The sequence below is a fragment of the Vulpes lagopus genome, chromosome 22, assembly GCF_018345385.1.
Source record: "Vulpes lagopus strain Blue_001 chromosome 22, ASM1834538v1, whole genome shotgun sequence".
NCBI classification, from domain to species: domain Eukaryota; kingdom Metazoa; phylum Chordata; class Mammalia; order Carnivora; family Canidae; genus Vulpes; species Vulpes lagopus.
In genome coordinates this window covers 23427969-23444219 of record NC_054845.1, presented here as the reverse complement: position 1 = coordinate 23444219, position 16251 = coordinate 23427969, and the positions used below count along the sequence as shown (strand labels likewise).

Genomic DNA, 16251 nt, shown 5'->3' with positions numbered 1-16251 from the left:
GGACCCGGAGCAGCAGCAGGAGGGCGACCAGGGCCCAGGAGCGGAGGAGAAGGCGAGGCCGCTCACCCGCCCGCATCTGCCCTTCCCCCGGCCTTTGCCCCTCGCCCCGAGGGACCTTTGATGGAGCCACGGCGAAGGGGCCGCGGATCTGCCGACTGCCGCAGGGGTGGGCCGGGGGCCGAGACCATGTAACGACTCCCTCCTCCCGCCTCTCCCCACACGCCCCTTCTCTACCCCCTCTGCCTCCCGGCCCCTGCACACACACCCTTCCTCTCGCCAGGATCTTAATGCTCAGGAAGGAAGCGGCTCTTCAAGGGTTAAAGGATCTTACCCTCTTCCCCTCCCTTTCTATCCCCCTCCCAGCCCATTATTTTCCTACTTCTATTCCCCTAATTGGCTTTTTCCTCTTCTGTGCAGCCTTTTGGCTGCAGAGGCAAAGCACAAGCCCCTCGCCCAATTTCACCTGCAATCCTCCCTCCCCCATCCAACTGCTCTCTTAAAAGCAACTCTGGTGCTTCTGGGGATTAATTGCCCCAGTTTTCTGCCCAGGAGAATTAAAACTTCTCCCAACCTCCTCTCCTCCCCACTGTAACCCCCGCCCCCCCCCCCCCCCACCACAACCCATCTCCTGCTACCTGAGGAAAACTCTCTTTTCTCTCTGCACATGCAGTACCCAATTTTTTACGGAGCTGTTTTGCCCTAAGCCAAGCTCAGTCCACTCCAAATTCGACTTACAATCTTCCCCACCCTTTTATACAAAACACAAGAGATTTTCCACTGCCTAGGAATTTGAGAAGAACCCAAAAATCTTCTCCTGGGAAACTTTCTGACAACTCGATCTTGATCTCAAGGCCCCAACAGCACCTCCCTCCACATTTTTTTTTTAATTCCCTTCTCCGACCAGTGTGCCCAAGTCAAAGGCAACAAGGAGACACCCTGAGCAAAGCTAAGGTTGGTGGGGGGTAAGGGGGAGGCAAGAAAACCTTTGTTGTTGTTGTGTTGTCGTCGGGCTTTCCAGGGAGAGTTCAGAGCCAGTGACTCACAGTTCTCAGTCTTGGGGGCAACTGATTTGCTACTCTGAGGGGGTGTAAGGGGAGCCAGTGAGAAAGCAGATTCCCCCCCCCCACAACACAGCTTTGCTGTGGACCCCCCTCAAAACCATTCTACTATCTTCCTCTGAAAAGACTCCAGCTGCCCCTCCTGGGCTCTCTGCTTCCACTGGGCACATGCTGATGCCCCTGAGTGGGCTGCTCTGGTGGTGGTGGTGCTGCTGCTGTTGCTGCTGTGCCTGGTACCGCTGTGGATTGTGTGCCCCGGCTCCCCAGATGTTGCGCCACCAGGGTCTCCTCAAGTGCCGCTGCCGCATGCTCTTCAATGACCTGAAGGTTTTCCTACTGCGGCGCCCCCCTCCAGCGCCCCTGCCCATGCACGGCGACCCCCAGCCCCCCAGTTTGGCCGCCAACAACAACACCCTTCCGGCTCTGGGTGCCGGGGGGTGGGCAGGCTGGAGGGGCCCTCGAGAAGGGGTGGGCAGGGAGACCACTCCTCTGCCACCTGCACCACCTTTGCCACCTTCTTCTGTGGAAGATGACTGGGGTGGCCCAGCCACAGAGCCACCCACCTCGCTGCTCAGCAGTGCCTCCTCAGATGACTTCTGTAAGGGGAAGGCTGAGGATTGCTACTCACTGGGCAGCAGCCTGGACAGTGGCATGAGGACCCCACTATGCCGCATCTGCTTCCAGGGGCCGGAACAGGTGAGACCCTTTTTCCCTTTTCCCGCTGCCTTATGGTATCTCCAGGTCTGGCAGATTACTACTCGCCTGCTTGCCCTGGGGAACCGTTGTGCTGTCTCTGGTGTGAGGAATATACATTTAAAGGGCTCCTCCTTGATGTTTCTGGTGGTTAAGTTTGCCCGAAAGGTGTCTGGTTCCTGGTAGAGCCTGTTTGGTGGCTCAGTGGTACCCCCAGCTTTTGCATTTTCTTCCCAATGCTAGCGTCCTCAAGTCCATCCAGAAATTCCATGAGTATCCTCAGAATAGAAGATTCAGAAGTCGAAAGTGATAAAATGAAGGAACTCGGTGGCCAAAGATATCTTTTTATCTGATTTGTTGTCACTGACATTTCTCCCTGCCCATTTTCAGTCCCCGATTCAAACTTCTTCCCTCTTCAGAGGAAAATGTGCAGAGACCGTCTCCTCTTTCCCTACACAGCAAGCCTGACCTTATTATTTCACGTCGAGCTACCCCCTTCCCATTTAACACTGACATCCTCAGCAGTATGTTTTAGTCAGTGAGGAAGAAATGGGAAGAGATTCTAGGTCCAAGAAGCCTCTACAGTTTGCTAAGACACTTCTTGACCGACTCAGGTTTTTCCTAGGAAAACAAATACATAATTGGGTTGAGAATGGGTTTAAAGGATATGGAAAAGGAAGTAGGGAATCTTGTCATATATAATCCCCTTCTCAGGCCTGAAGCAACTTAGAATATTCCCGAAACTCTCCCCATCCAGGATGGGGGATGCCAACTACAATCATGGACCAGTCTTCCTAAGTCTGAAGGTCCTCCCTCTCTGTTCATTCAGATTTTCGCAGATAGCCTCACCCCAGCACTTCCAGCTCCACTTCCAATCTAGTGTCTGCTAGAGGCTGGAGGCAGCATGTGGACATTCTCCTAGAGTCATGAATTATGGCAACACTTCCCACAGAATCCCAGATAGAAAAGACTCACCTGAAAATCTGAGTTAGTGATGCTGGAGAAAGAACATTAGATTGCACCTCGGTCAGAGTTCTGTGGTTGCATCAGCCACCTTTTCAGTAACTTCCCAGAAGTGGAGGGAAGACTTCTGGGTGCTTCTTGAACAAGCGGCAGAGCAGTAGGATGCCATGCCGGTGATCCCGAGGGGCTCTGGCTCTTGCTGAGGCTTTGCTCTGCAAGAGACGAGCATAGCTGACATTTTCATTCATTTTATCTCTGCTCTGAACGAGCAATGTACTTCAGGGACAGATGATGACTCGGGTCACAGCCTGGGCATTATGAGAGGAGGTGACATAGATCTCAGTGTGAATAGATGATTCTGAGGGACTAAGGGCTGGGTTCCTCCTTCTTGTGACTAAGGTTACTGAAGTCTCAAATGAAGTCCTCCCAGAGGTGAGGACTCTTGTTAGGTGAGGAGGTCCAGGGCACCTGCCTGCTCATTGTCCTTCCAGCTGTTCTCTCCACTTCCATTGGTGGGCACAAGGTGGAGCGGCTTGGCTGAGAGCAAGAGTGAGGCCTCACTTTGGGGCGCTCCTGGTCAGCATTTTGCCCCGGTAGGGAGACTAATCTTTTCTAAAATAAAGAATTAGCTAGCTTCTGAACTTCTTAAGCTGTTTTCTCCCATATGGGTTGGCTTAGGTCTGCATGTCACAGGGGCTGCTGGGACTGTGGCTTCTGGCAAAAACACCCTTGTCTCTAGAAAACAGCAGGACTTGGAGCCTGTTCTGGATGGTATTTCACTGTGTGAACTTCAAATCGGTTTATGCCTCTGGGCCCCTTTTGCAACTTCTGTGATTTAGAGGCACCTTTTTCTGTCCTCCTTTTTTCCTTGTAAGTGTGTTGGGAGAATTCAGAAGATAATGAGCCTGAAAACATCTTGAAAGGGATTAAAATATAATGGCAGGTATTTTGGAATGGAAAAGCAGTATTTTGTTGAAAAGAAGAAGAAGAAGAAAGGGATCATTAGGAATATTGTGAAATACCTGCACGTGATTCAGCATCTGGGCAGAGGTTAGGAGCCTTCCTTTCTTGTTCATTCTTTTAATGAAAGGTGTGTCTTAAATAAAGCACTGAATAAAAAGAGCTAACACCAATAAAAGGAATGGGCTCTAGTATTATGTGGAAGGAACAGGGGCATCGTGTTGGCATTAAGACTGGACTGGGTCGAGCACTTCCTGCATATGATGACTATATTTGCGGGGGTTGCATTATTCGTGCAGAAGCCTGGAGATTTTTAATGAGATTGTGCTATAGTAGTAATAAGAGTAGCATGTGTTCGATGTGAACATATTTTCCCATTTTTTAACATAATTTTCTTCACAGGATTTCAGTGAGGAAGGGCAACAAAGGGGAGATGGGGAAAACCCTCCAGAGTAAGAAGAGAGAGACAGAAATACAAATAGAAAGTGAAGACCTGAGATGTCAGTATTTTATTTTCTCTTCAGGGAGTAAGCGCTCCAGCAATTGTGCACATGTGGCTCTGAAGGGAGGGCAGTCTGCAATCTCAGTAGCTGAATGTCTTGGACTTTTCTTTGCCCAAACAAAGGAACCAAACAGCCCCCTAGTCATTTGCCTGCTGCTCCAGGGGCTAAAAGACTGCCCCAAATGAAGATTTGATCTCTTCCTGACAAGAGCTTGTATAGGATAAGGGGCAACTGGGAGGGTCCAACTAATTCCAGTTTTCGCATGTGCCTATGGTGGACTTTACACTCATTCTTTCATGCATGCATTTACTTTAAAAATGTTTATTAGGCACCTACAGTGTGTCGGATGCTGTTCCAGGCACTGAATATCCAGGAGTGAACAAGTGAGGCCTCTGCACTCCTGAAGCTGACATTCTAGTAGAGATGCAGAAACGTACCAGTAGACTACTAGACAAATAGAGCGATTTCAGATGGTGTTGAGTACCCTGATGAAAGTCAAGCAGGATAATGAGTCAGACCAGAATGAAAGGGAGGGTTTGGGAAAGATGCAGCTACATTAGAAAGAGTGATCAGGGACAGCCTTCCCAAGAATGTGCCATCTGAGCTGGCCCCTCTGCGATGAGAAGGACCCACTGATATGCAGGCCTGGGGGAAAAGCATTCCAGGTGGAGGAAATAGCAGGTTCAAAGACCTAAGTGTGAACGAGCTTAGTGTGTTTGAGAAACAGAAGAGAAGACAGGAGGAGGCAGACGGATGGTGTGTGAATAAATGCTTTGAGAGCCAACTTGGCTCCATGCTGGAAAGCTGACTGAGTAGCCACTCCCCTCCTCTCAGCCATTCATTCAGGCTGGACAGGGGTCAAGGATCCGTGGAAGTGTAGAACAAGAGCCCAGCTGGCAGCTCTTCTCTCTCTCTCTTTCTGGCTGAAGATGCACTGGTTCTCTTCGACGGACCGTGGTGGGTAAGCTGAGATCTCTGAAGCCAGATGGCCCCAGTTTGAGGCCTGGACAAGTGGCACAGCTTCTCTGTGCTTCATGTTCTTCCTTTGCAAGAAGGGATAATAATGATAGGCCCCAACTGATGGTCATTCTGAGCATCAGATCAGCCAACATGGTTAGAGCCATGCTGTCACAGTGTCTTGCTGTTACTATCTCAGAGGCAAGACAGTGCTCCTCCTGCCTCATTTAAAAGGAACAGTGTGCCCCAGCTCCCAGTCTAGTCCCTGGCAGGACTGCTGTGACAGTGGTCTGGTGGTGGTAGCAGATTGCCTCTTGTGCACTCACAATCCTCTAGGCTCAGAGCGCTGCTCCTCTGTTTCCATCATCAAAAGTCTTTATTAAGTAAGTGCCTACCTATACCTGCTGCTCTGCCAAGCAGGGTCTGGAGACACAGGGCTGATGTGGCCCTGCCCTCCAGGAGTTTCCCAATCTAACCCAGACATCAGAGAAGCTGATGGAGATCAAGAACACACAGACAGTGGGTTGCAGGTGAATTCTAGTAATATTGGATACAAGAAAAAAAAATGTGTGCTTAAAAGCAGCTAGTGTGTAGGGTGCCATTTCAGAGAGACAGGTCGGGGGGAATGTGCTACCTTTCCCCCAATTAGTCAGAGAAGGTTTCTCTGTTGCTGCTGAAGACCAAGTGAAAAGCAATAGATGTTGGCCTGGGAGTTTAGACAGCTGGAAACAGAAGAGCTGTGAGACACGTGGATAACTCGACAAAGAGGTGAAACCATCTCCTAGTCAGGGTCAGCGGTGGAGCACATAGAGGTGGAACAAGGATGAGATGCATGGTGGCAGTGGCGGGGGGGGGGGGGGTTGCAGAGAGGCACCTTTTTTGGACCTAATGGAAAAGAGGAAATGAGTCTGGAAGAGATTAACAGGTTGGCCTGCCTCCCTTATTCTTCCTGGGGTTCGCTTCCATGGAGCTCCGTGTTCAGAAGGGGCAAGCGTAGTGTGAAATAGTGTAGTCATTGTTTGGGGTCCTGAGAGAGTAAGGGAAGAGCTTTGTGGCGCTCAGGGGAACCTGGAGATCCCAACATGCAACGAGAGTCCTGGGAATGATCAAGTAGAGCATTTTAGGAGAGACTCACACTGTGTATTCATTTTCTTAGTACTATGGTCCAATTTTACATTTGTGTATGTGTGTATGATCATTTAGTTAATATCAGCCTCCATGAAGAATGGACCCATCCCTAACACTGATGGACTCTAGAGCAAGAGTATAGATAGAGGCACACATGCCATAAGCCAAAATATTTAAAAGTAATAAGTCCAGCCAATGAACTGTTAAGTAAAATAAATTTTATCTTCCTACCCTGGCAAACAAAATGTCAAAACAACTTGGGAGACAGGTTTGAATTTGGAATTATTGGATTCCTTAGAATTCTACGCTAGCCAAACGGGGGTATCCGGCCCTTGATCTACAGGGACCACTTTGATTCTCTTTCCAATCTGGCTACATCTGGCACCAGGTTGAGACTTTGTGCATTGACACTCTAGCTGGCTTTCTCAGGTTCTGTCCATACCACCCCTAAACAGCTGTGCCTTTGCCCTTCTTCCTTTGAACTTGAGGAAGAGAAATCTTGAATGTTCTAAGAGCAGGCTCATGTCTGAATACAAAAGAATTCTGGGGTCCCAGGGAATCGGGGCATGTTCTAGAAAAGGGACATAGCTCCTTGACCTCACAGATTTCCTATGGGAAGGACGTAGCTGAAGAAGGGCCAGAGTGGGGCCTTCTATGGTGAGGGATCTTCTTGCCTGGATCTGAGGGAGGCACTGCAAAGGGACTATAAGCTCCCCAAGTTGAGTGTTTGTTCAACATTGGGTCATCAGCTCTCAATCTGTTGCCTGGCATGTGTTTCATATTCTTAATTTTTTGTTAAATGAATGATCCTTTAGAGCTCATCCAGTGGGCAGCTCCACAGGTAGGGGGATTGGGGAGAGGAGACTATAAAGAAGAAAAATATTTGCTAGGGAGGCCTGGGTGGCTCAGTGGTTGATCGTCTGCCTTTGGCTCAGGGTGTGATCCCAGGGTTTTGGGATTGAATCCCACACTGGGATCCCCACATGGGGGCTTGATCTCCCTCTACCTATGTCTCTGCCTCTCTCTGTGTCTCTCGTGAATAAATAAATAAAATCTTTATTAAAAAGTACTTGCTGGCATCAACTGCTGAAAGTGAGCTGTGCAGAAGGGGCACACCTGTTCTATGGAATCACAAAGGGCAGTGCCTTGGCCAATAATGAAATCTTTAGGGAAGTCCCTTTTGGTTTTGATATTAGAAAGAACTTTCTATCAAAGCTGTCCCAAGAGAGTATAGGCTGCCTTAGAAAGCGGGCTCAAATGGGTGATTGGAACTAGTGATCCTCAAGATCCTTTCTGAGCTTGAAAGTTGGGGTTCATTACAATGAGGATGCTTGAAGGCCCAGAGACATTTTTTTCATCCAAGCGAAAAGAGATGAACTTGCATCCCTTTTCAATTCGAGGGGCCATCTCATCCCAGTATCTAATCCCAGTGTGTGCAATCCATGGCCCGTACAAGTGTGTCTTCAGCAGAAATCACAAAGAATAGTCTGTCCTGCGTTTACAGAATTCCTAAGTTGTTGGCAATCGCGCGTTTACAGCAGGCACAACCGCAGTAGGAAAGCAGCATGCCATGAACCAGAGGCAACAGATGCCATCGTGGACTAAGGATGCAGAACCATCCCAGAAAAGGGGAAACCCAGTTACCCATCCCTGCCCCCCACCCAGAGTCGTGAGCGGATATTGTCATTTCCCCAATCTGGGGTTTCCCATTTCTACTTTGTCAGTCCTAGTCTTGTTTACACTGAAAGCTCCAAGGACCCTTTCCCCACCCAGAGTTCTCACCAGTGCTCTCGTTCTTTGTTGGGAGGTTGATGTAAGGATGCTCAACCTCCACCATCAGGCCCCTGGCTGCTTTCCAGATTTAACTATCCATCTTTCACATGCACATCCATGCACAGGAATAAAAGCATCGAGTGCACCTGTCTCAGTTTCACAGACAGAATTAAGGACTGGAGGAAGAGAGGCACCTGGTGTCTTGACAATTATGGAGCGATTCTCACCTCAATTGTCTGTGGATCCTCTACACGGTATTCATTTTGCAGTCGTCCTTCCTCACTTGCCAGCCTGCATCTGCTTGCGAGGTGTTGGTAACTTATTGGGTGTGGCTTCTAGCTTAGCTGAGCCCCCTATATAGAAAAGTACTTAATAAGGCTGGTAGGGCAGGAGTAAAATATGGATTTCTAAAGAGCCTGGGAGGAGAAAGGCCAGATACTGGGATTCTCTCTCTCTCTCTCTCTCCTCTCAACCACCGCCCTCTTCTTTTCCAGCTGGTGTGTTGGAGAAGCCCAGCTGTGGCCTGTGAGTTGGGGGAGGGGGAGGGGAGGGGGGAGGGGCTACTCGAAGGAGTGTGGGAATGAGCGAGCTGCTTCTTGTTTGCTGGGAAGGAAGCCAAGTTGGAAGTGAGCCCGGATGTAAAGGAGCTGGCAAGTGAATACTGTGTGGCCTGAGCTGCACACCATCCCCCTTCTGAGATGTGTCATATGTAAGATAGAGTCCATGTGTTATTACATAGAGTACACATTTGATACCTCCCTCTGCGTATGTTAAAAGTAAAAAAGGGGGTGCACGTGGGACTGACTGCCTCAGAACAGAATAGGCAAAATTGACTTAGTGACAATTTGAGTTCCAGGTAGATGCAAACTGTCAGCAAAAAAGAAGATCTGCAGATATAGGCTCTATCAAACTCCACGATTCAAGCCCTCAAGGGGGAAGGGGGACACATGGGCCCCAGTCTTGGACTCAGTTCATCGCCCTCGGGACCATTTCTTCAGGGGTCCCGCTCAGAGATGTTGAAGTAGATAGATCCAATTCGTTTCCTTCTTTACGGAAAGGTCACTTCGGTCGCGGTTGAAGTCAATCAACATCAATTTCTCCAAAAGAAGCCTCTTGAAGCCACCCTAGTGGCTAGCATATGACTCTGCATATAGTAGGAGCTCAAAATTTATTTATCCTTTACTCTCCTTGCTGGCACATGTTCATTCCGGACTAATAGAGTTATCTTTGGTACCTGGTGTACACAAGATAGAAGGTATATTTGTGTGTGTGTGTGTGTGTGTGTACATGTGCACATATGTGTGTATGTCTGTATTCAAATTAAAAATGCCAAGCAAGGGGGATATGGATGTTCCCCTGAGACCCTCTCCACCCCATCCAACCTCCTTTTCAGATTCTGTAATAACAAATAGTGTGATTCTTATCCTAGTAATCATAGTGATCAGTGTCCTGGCTTGAGTCCACTTGGCCAGTAGCAGACCCGTTCTTGTTCTCTTGCTGAACGATGGGAAGAACACAGGCTTTGAAGCCATGAAAGACATGAATTTAAATCCCAATTTGGGCCCTTCCCAGCTGGGTGATCTTGGGCAAGTTACTTCATCTCCCTGGGCCTTGATTTCATTGTTTATAAAACAGCGGTAAAATACTCAGTTTGAACACTTACCCTAAGTGGTGGACATGCTGTATTAAAGTTCTAGGCACACAGTAGCTGTTCATTAGATGGGAGTGATATTTACCCCCATTCTGTCGCTGTGGCTCAGAGACTTAGAGTGGGGTCCCCGGATCATGCTGCTACCTCTCACTACAGCCTTAAAAAATCAGGTGCTCTGGGATCCCTGGGTGGCGCAGCGGTTTGGCGCCTGCCTTTAACCCAGGGCGCGATCCTGGAGACCCGGGATCGAATCCCACGTCGGGCTCCCGGTGCATGAAGCCTGCTTCTCCCTCTGCCTGTGTCTCTGCCTCTCTCTCTCTCTCTCTGTGACTATAATAAAATAAATAAAAATTAAAAAAAAAATCAGATGCTCTGAGTTAGGCTGTGCTTTGAGCACAGTAAACCCCCTGCTGTTTTCATGCCTGACATCAGGGACACGTGTGCAGATCCAGTGTGTCTGTTTAGCTGACTTCCTGCCTCTGTATTGCCTGATTCAGTTCAACCTCCCTACTCTCCTGTCCAGGTCTCTCACCTCCAACATAGTTGTCTTTATCTATCTCCATCACCGCTATGTTCCCGACAGACCTTTATTAAGCAGCACTCTCTTCTAGACAGAAACTGTAAAGAAAGACACTTTCCTGGACTCGGAGTCCCTAGAGGCCAGGAGCACACAGAGGAACATGTAGAGGAAGTAGCAGAAGAAATGCTTGCCTAACATGTGACAGCAAGGTGTTTGTGTTCAGGGTCATCCCTAGACTAGCATTTCCGAAAGCCTGGGATGAGAGGGATACCCCAGACAGACAGGATGTTAAATAATGTTGATTATCAAGTGAGAACGTTGTTCCCTTTTCAGTTTGTCCTCATACCTTATGAGTATGTCTAGGAGAAAATCTCATTGGAGTGATAATATGTCTTTAACACCTTTCTAACACTTGTCAATCTCCTTTGTAAACAAAGAGAAGGCGTCAGGCTCTGAGTCTTTGGACATACAATGGTATCCAGCTAGAATTTGTTAATCTTGTTCTGTTTGCAGTTGTGTGTATCTATTCTTTTATTAATAGATTTTTAAAAGATTTTATTTATTTATTCATGAGAGACACAGCGAGAGAGGCAGAGAGAGGGGCAGAGGGAGAAGCAGGCTTCCCGCAAGGAGTCGGATGCGGGACTCAATCCCAGGACCCCAGGATCATGCCCTGGGCTGATGGCAGACGTTCAACCACTGAGCCACCCAGGCCTCCCAATAGATTATTTTTTAAAGCAGGTTTAGGTTTGAAGCAAAACTAGGTGAAAGTACAGAGTGCTCATATAGTCACCAACCTTCCACCCCAAACTCATCCTGCATGAGAGCGGATGGATTTGTTACAATGGATGAACCAACACTGACATGTCATTATCACCCAAAGTCCATAGTTTACACTGGGGTTCACTCTTGGTGTTTTATGTTTGAAGCGTTCTGACAGGTGGATAATGGCACGTATCTACCATATATGGTATCCTTAGAGTTTACAGCTTAAAAATCCCCTGGGCTCCACCCATTTATCCTTCTGCTCCCACCCCCGAACTCCTGGTTCTATAGCCTGGCCTCTGCCAGAATGTTATATAGTTGGAATCATACAGTGTGTAGCCTTTTCAGACGGGCTCCTTTCACTGGGTAATATGCACTTACAGTTCCTCCGTGTCTTTTTGTACCTCGATAGCACATTTCTGTTTAGTGCTGAATAATATTCTATCATATAGACATAGTCTATTCCTACTTTGGTAAACGACATGAGTTTTTTATGTGTGGTAGTGACAAAAGTCTCCTTTAGAATTTATTGAAGTAAAAACGTTAACATTTTGAGAAAAATGTTAAGTATGAAGTAAATAAAGTATAGATGGTACATGCATACATTTAAAAGTATACGTGACTGAAGTTTGGGTGGCACTGACCAGGGCTGCATGCTTTATAATAGTTCTGAAACATTTGCGGGTACCAAGAAGTGCCCCGAGAAGGAGGTAAATGCTCATTCCCAGGCCATGGTCCCAGGGTAGTGCCCTGGAACCTACATTTTCAATCCCTGGCTTTGATAATTCTCATGCAGGTGATTCAAGAATACCGTATTAAGCAACGGTTTGGAGAGGCAACCAAAAGGGGGTGGGGAAGAGAGGCCTACCCGCAGACCCAAGGTTCCCAGACATACAACAAACAGGACGGTGGGCACTGGAGGTGGAGAGAGGGCACAAGACCATGCGACCAGGAAGGAAGTGACATGTGTCACTCAGGGCAGAGGCAGGAAGGGATACCTGTTGCATCTCTCTCTTTCCCTGCCTCAGAGATCTGAGAGCTACAAGTCTCAAACGGGACAGCCGCAAGATGGAAAAAGCTAACACACACAGGACTGTAACACGAGGGAGATGCCAACTTTGATTATATTAAGACACTGAGACTTGGAGGTTTGTCTGCTGCCCAGCTAATGTTAATTTCCCTGGCTAATACAACCATTAATTCACACTCCTGATTTATGTTCAGAGAGTACTCTTGAGCAGAATCAAATCAGGGGCCTCACTCGGGAAGCCCCAGAGTCCCAAGGCAAGGAAGTAGAAAATACCCAGCTTGCCGCCCCATAGCTCACTGAGTACCCTCAATGACACACATCAGCTCACAAATGACACATCGTTTTTACCTACAGCTCATTGGCTGGATCTAGAAACATGGCTCTACCTAATAGCAGTAGGGATGGGGAGTATCATTCTCCTGGACACCTGGAAAGAGAGAAACCTCAGGAATGGTGAGCTCTAGACGTCTCTCCCTCAACAGTATTAGTATTTCTCTCTTAGGGTTGTGAGAAAGGTAAACGAGAGAACATATGTTGAACATGGAGAACACCACTTGACCCTCACTGAGAACTCCGGAAATACTAGTAGTTTTGTTACTATCTCCTGAGTTATTAAAGGAAGAGGTTGTACTCAGAGATATCCAAGCCTCTTCTAGTTCCGCAGTCCTCTTCATGCCATGTCAGGTGGAGGAGCAGTACCGGGGGCTGGCATTCCAAATCCCCTGTCTGCCAACAGCAATCTTCCTAGAAGAATGAACTTAGAACTGGGCCTTAAAAACCCAATCAGGGAAAGAATTTGGAAAATAAGACAATGAAGACTGTTCCAGGTGTAGGAATAATGGAAGTAAGGATCAGAGGTGCTTTTGCAGAAAATTAGCATGATGGCTAAGAACACGGGGCCTACATAGCCAAGGGGAACTGCTCTCAAATCCCAGTGTTGCTGTGTAGTAGCGGTATGACATTGGGCATATCACTTGCAGACCCAGAATCTTCATTTTCTCCACTATAGAATGGAAATGATAATAATACTCTCTGTCCCAGAGGTTGCTGTGAGGTTCAAGTGATATAACCCAAGGAAAACTCATAGTGGGGAATGCAAACATATGAAATATTTGCAAGTGTCCAATAAACATTAGCTCTTGATGTTGTTATCTGCCTTCGCCCACTTTCTGTTGTCTTCTTCAAACTTTCTTTGAAAATTTCTGCCTTGGTGTGAGTGTGAATGTGACTGCTGATCTCTGGAGGCACTGCCAAGACATCATCAGGGTAGATGAAACTAAATATACCCAAGCACGGCTGGTAGGCTAAGGGAAAATCATCTTACAGATATACATGCTTTTTTAAAAAATGTATATGGAAGCAATTGTGATGAACAAAATCAAAAGCATCCTTCACTTTAGCGTAGCATCTTGTCAATAAGTATATTCTCAATCAACAGATACGCAAAGCACTATTCAACTCGAGGGTTTATGAAAGTGACACATTAAAAGGGAGTTAAGTTAAGGGACATTCTATAAAACAACTAGCCAGTACTTTCCCAAAGTGTCAGGGTCATGAAGAATGAAGAACAATGAAGGAAATGTCCCAGACTAGAGGAGTCTAACAAGATACGACAATAAGTACAGTGTGTGATCTGAATTGGATTCTGCACCAGGTAAAGGACATTAGTGGAACAGTTGGTGACACTTGAATAAGGCGTGTAAACTAGTTAGCAATATCGTATCGATGTTAAGTTCCTGGTTTTGGTCATTGGTCATTAACCTTTGGGAAATTTGGTCAACCAAAATTGGTCACAATTGTCCCAAGGTCAATGGGAACTCTTTGTGCTATATTTGCAAGTTTTTTTTTTTAAGTTTCTCATTTTTGTTTTTTTTAAATTTTATTTATTTATTCATGAGAGACAGAGAGAGAGAGACAGAGAGAGGCAGAGATACAGGCAGAAGGAGGAGCAGGCTCCATGCAGGGAGCCCAAGGGGAACTCGATCCTGGGTCTCCAGGATCACGCCCTGGGCCAAAGGCAGGCGCTAAACTGCTGAGCCACCCAGGCTGCCCTATTTTTGCAAGTTTTTAAATAAATCTCAGATTACTGCAAAATAAAAAGTTAAAAAATAAAAATAATTTCAGTGGGGGGTGTTTACTTACACTTGGAAAAATTGGGACTTACTAGTGAACAAACAAGACCATAGGTTTGGTGGTTATAAAAACCTCATTTACAGTTTGGGTTCTAGAACTTCCTAGCTGTGGGCTTTGGGCAAATTACTTAAAACCTTTGAAGTTAAGAGTCTTCTGTCTGCACCATGGAGCAAATAAAAAAATACTTCATAGCATGGTTGTAAGAATTTGGGTAGACAACGCTTACTGCAGTGCATGAAGGGGCACCCCATAAACGTGAGCTCTGTGTCTGGGCTCTCCTTCACCTCTATCCCAAGAGGGTGTTAAACACACCTCACACATTTCCCTGGGTGTAAGCACTATGCGCTAAGTGCTTTAAGATTGACAGGGTGACACCTGAGCCATGAAAGTGTTGAGTGGGCAATAAAGTTTTCTCAATATGGGATCTTAAGCATATAAACAGAGCAAAACAATCATAAGCAAAAACAGCATTGGCCATTATGCAGTGTTCAACAGTTTTTAACCTAACACCCCAAAAGGAGTGATTTGACGCATTGAGTGTGGGCCATATATTTTGATACATCCTGTGGCGATCCCTCCAGGAGCCACAGAATTAAGTCTCCGTAGGGCAATGTGCTTCTTGAGGAAGTAAAGCTTTCTAGTACTGGGGCTCTGAGTTCTCCAATGTGTTTAGAAAACAGCTGCCCAAACCTGGCAGCTGCAGGTGAATGAGAGCAGGTATGCGTTGGATGCAAAGGTGTCTGTGTGTGGAAGGGATTGAGAACGCTGAGGACGTAAGGGGAGTGGGGGTGTGTGTGCATGTGAAATATGACTATTTAATTCAGAAGAAAAGGGCATTTGAAGGTGTTGATCCTTTTGCAGCTCCAGCCTTTTGCACACCTTTGTTCCAGCGAGAGCCCAGGGGTCTAGTCTTCGCAAAGTCAGGACTGATGTTTTACATAATACTTGCTGCCTTGTTTCTTGCTTTGGACACTCATTAAGTGTTTGCTATTAAAAAAAAATCAGTTTGGGGCTATGGAGGAGTATATGATAGGATTTCAAAGGTGCTTCCTTTCCTGAAAAAAACACATAGAGAGAGGTTCTTCATGATTTAAATTAATTTCCATCTTTCCTATGAATGTAAAGAAAGTAAAAAAGTAAAAAAGTGTTTATCTGGCATGATAGCTGGAATTTGCTGCCAAACAATCTAGAGACTACAGAGGATACAAGCTGGATGATGTGTTTAAAAGTGCTGAGGTTGGGCAATCAGTTTATTGTACTATTTTCTCTACTTAAAATTTTTATTACATTACATTTTGTCTATACTTCTATATTTTATGATTACGTATTTCATATATTTTCCTCTTCTTTGTATGGGGTTGAAAGTTCCCCTAATAAAAAGGTATGATATACTATTTGCTATAAAAAGACCGTTATTGAATAGGTTTTACAAAAGGGGAGGTGGAGTTAGCTGAGGGTGGACAAGACAGGTTTGGGCACAATAATGGTGGGGACCCAAGTCATAGGCAGACAGAACTTGAGTATGTCTCACCAGGTACTTCATTAGACTTGCTCAGTGAGGGGAATACATTTGATGACCTCTCAAAGGATCTTCCATCCCCAAAGGTCATAACTTAAAGATGAAAATGTCTTGTCATCCATTTCCTTTCTGGTCCACCTGGTCTGATGGCAGCAAAAGGGTCAGTGTGACCATGGACTCAGCACAGCTGGGTGCCAGGCTCTGGAAACACAGAGGCAAGGTGGAGCCCTCAGAGTCTAGTGTGAGAAGCAACCGCAGGCAACATGATGAGTTCCTTGAACTGGGGTTGCATCCATGGTGCTGAAGGACCACACAAGAGGGGTGACCAGTGATGCCTGAGAAAATGGGACAAGGATTGCAAGAAGAGCTGATCTTTGAGTGGACAAATAGGGTTGAGAAGGAGGAATGCTCCCAGGGGAAGTGTATGCCAAAGTCTAGCAGTACAAGGTCTACCTCATTCCCCTCATTAGAAACATATTCCTTTCCACATGGCCTAATCCTCTCTCCCTCTCATTGCTTTTCAAATTGCCCTGCTATGTTTTAAGACCCAGCATAGCTTTCCTCAGAGAGCTGGCTGGATTAACGTGTGGGCAGGGTG

The 16251-nt window shown here is 46.7% G+C and overlaps 1 protein-coding gene across 1 annotated transcript in view; it reads left to right on the top strand.

Annotated features, from left to right (window-relative positions):
• Positions 1–638: 638 nt before the first annotated feature.
• The window catches only part of MARCHF4 (membrane associated ring-CH-type finger 4), a 109241-nt gene continuing 93628 nt past the window's right edge, over positions 639–16251 (top strand). Inside the window, exon 1 of the mRNA XM_041737579.1 lies at positions 639–1754. Coding sequence (XP_041593513.1) covers positions 1227–1754 — 528 coding nt within the window. The 5' untranslated portion in view covers positions 639–1226. The remainder of the gene's footprint in view (positions 1755–16251) is intronic.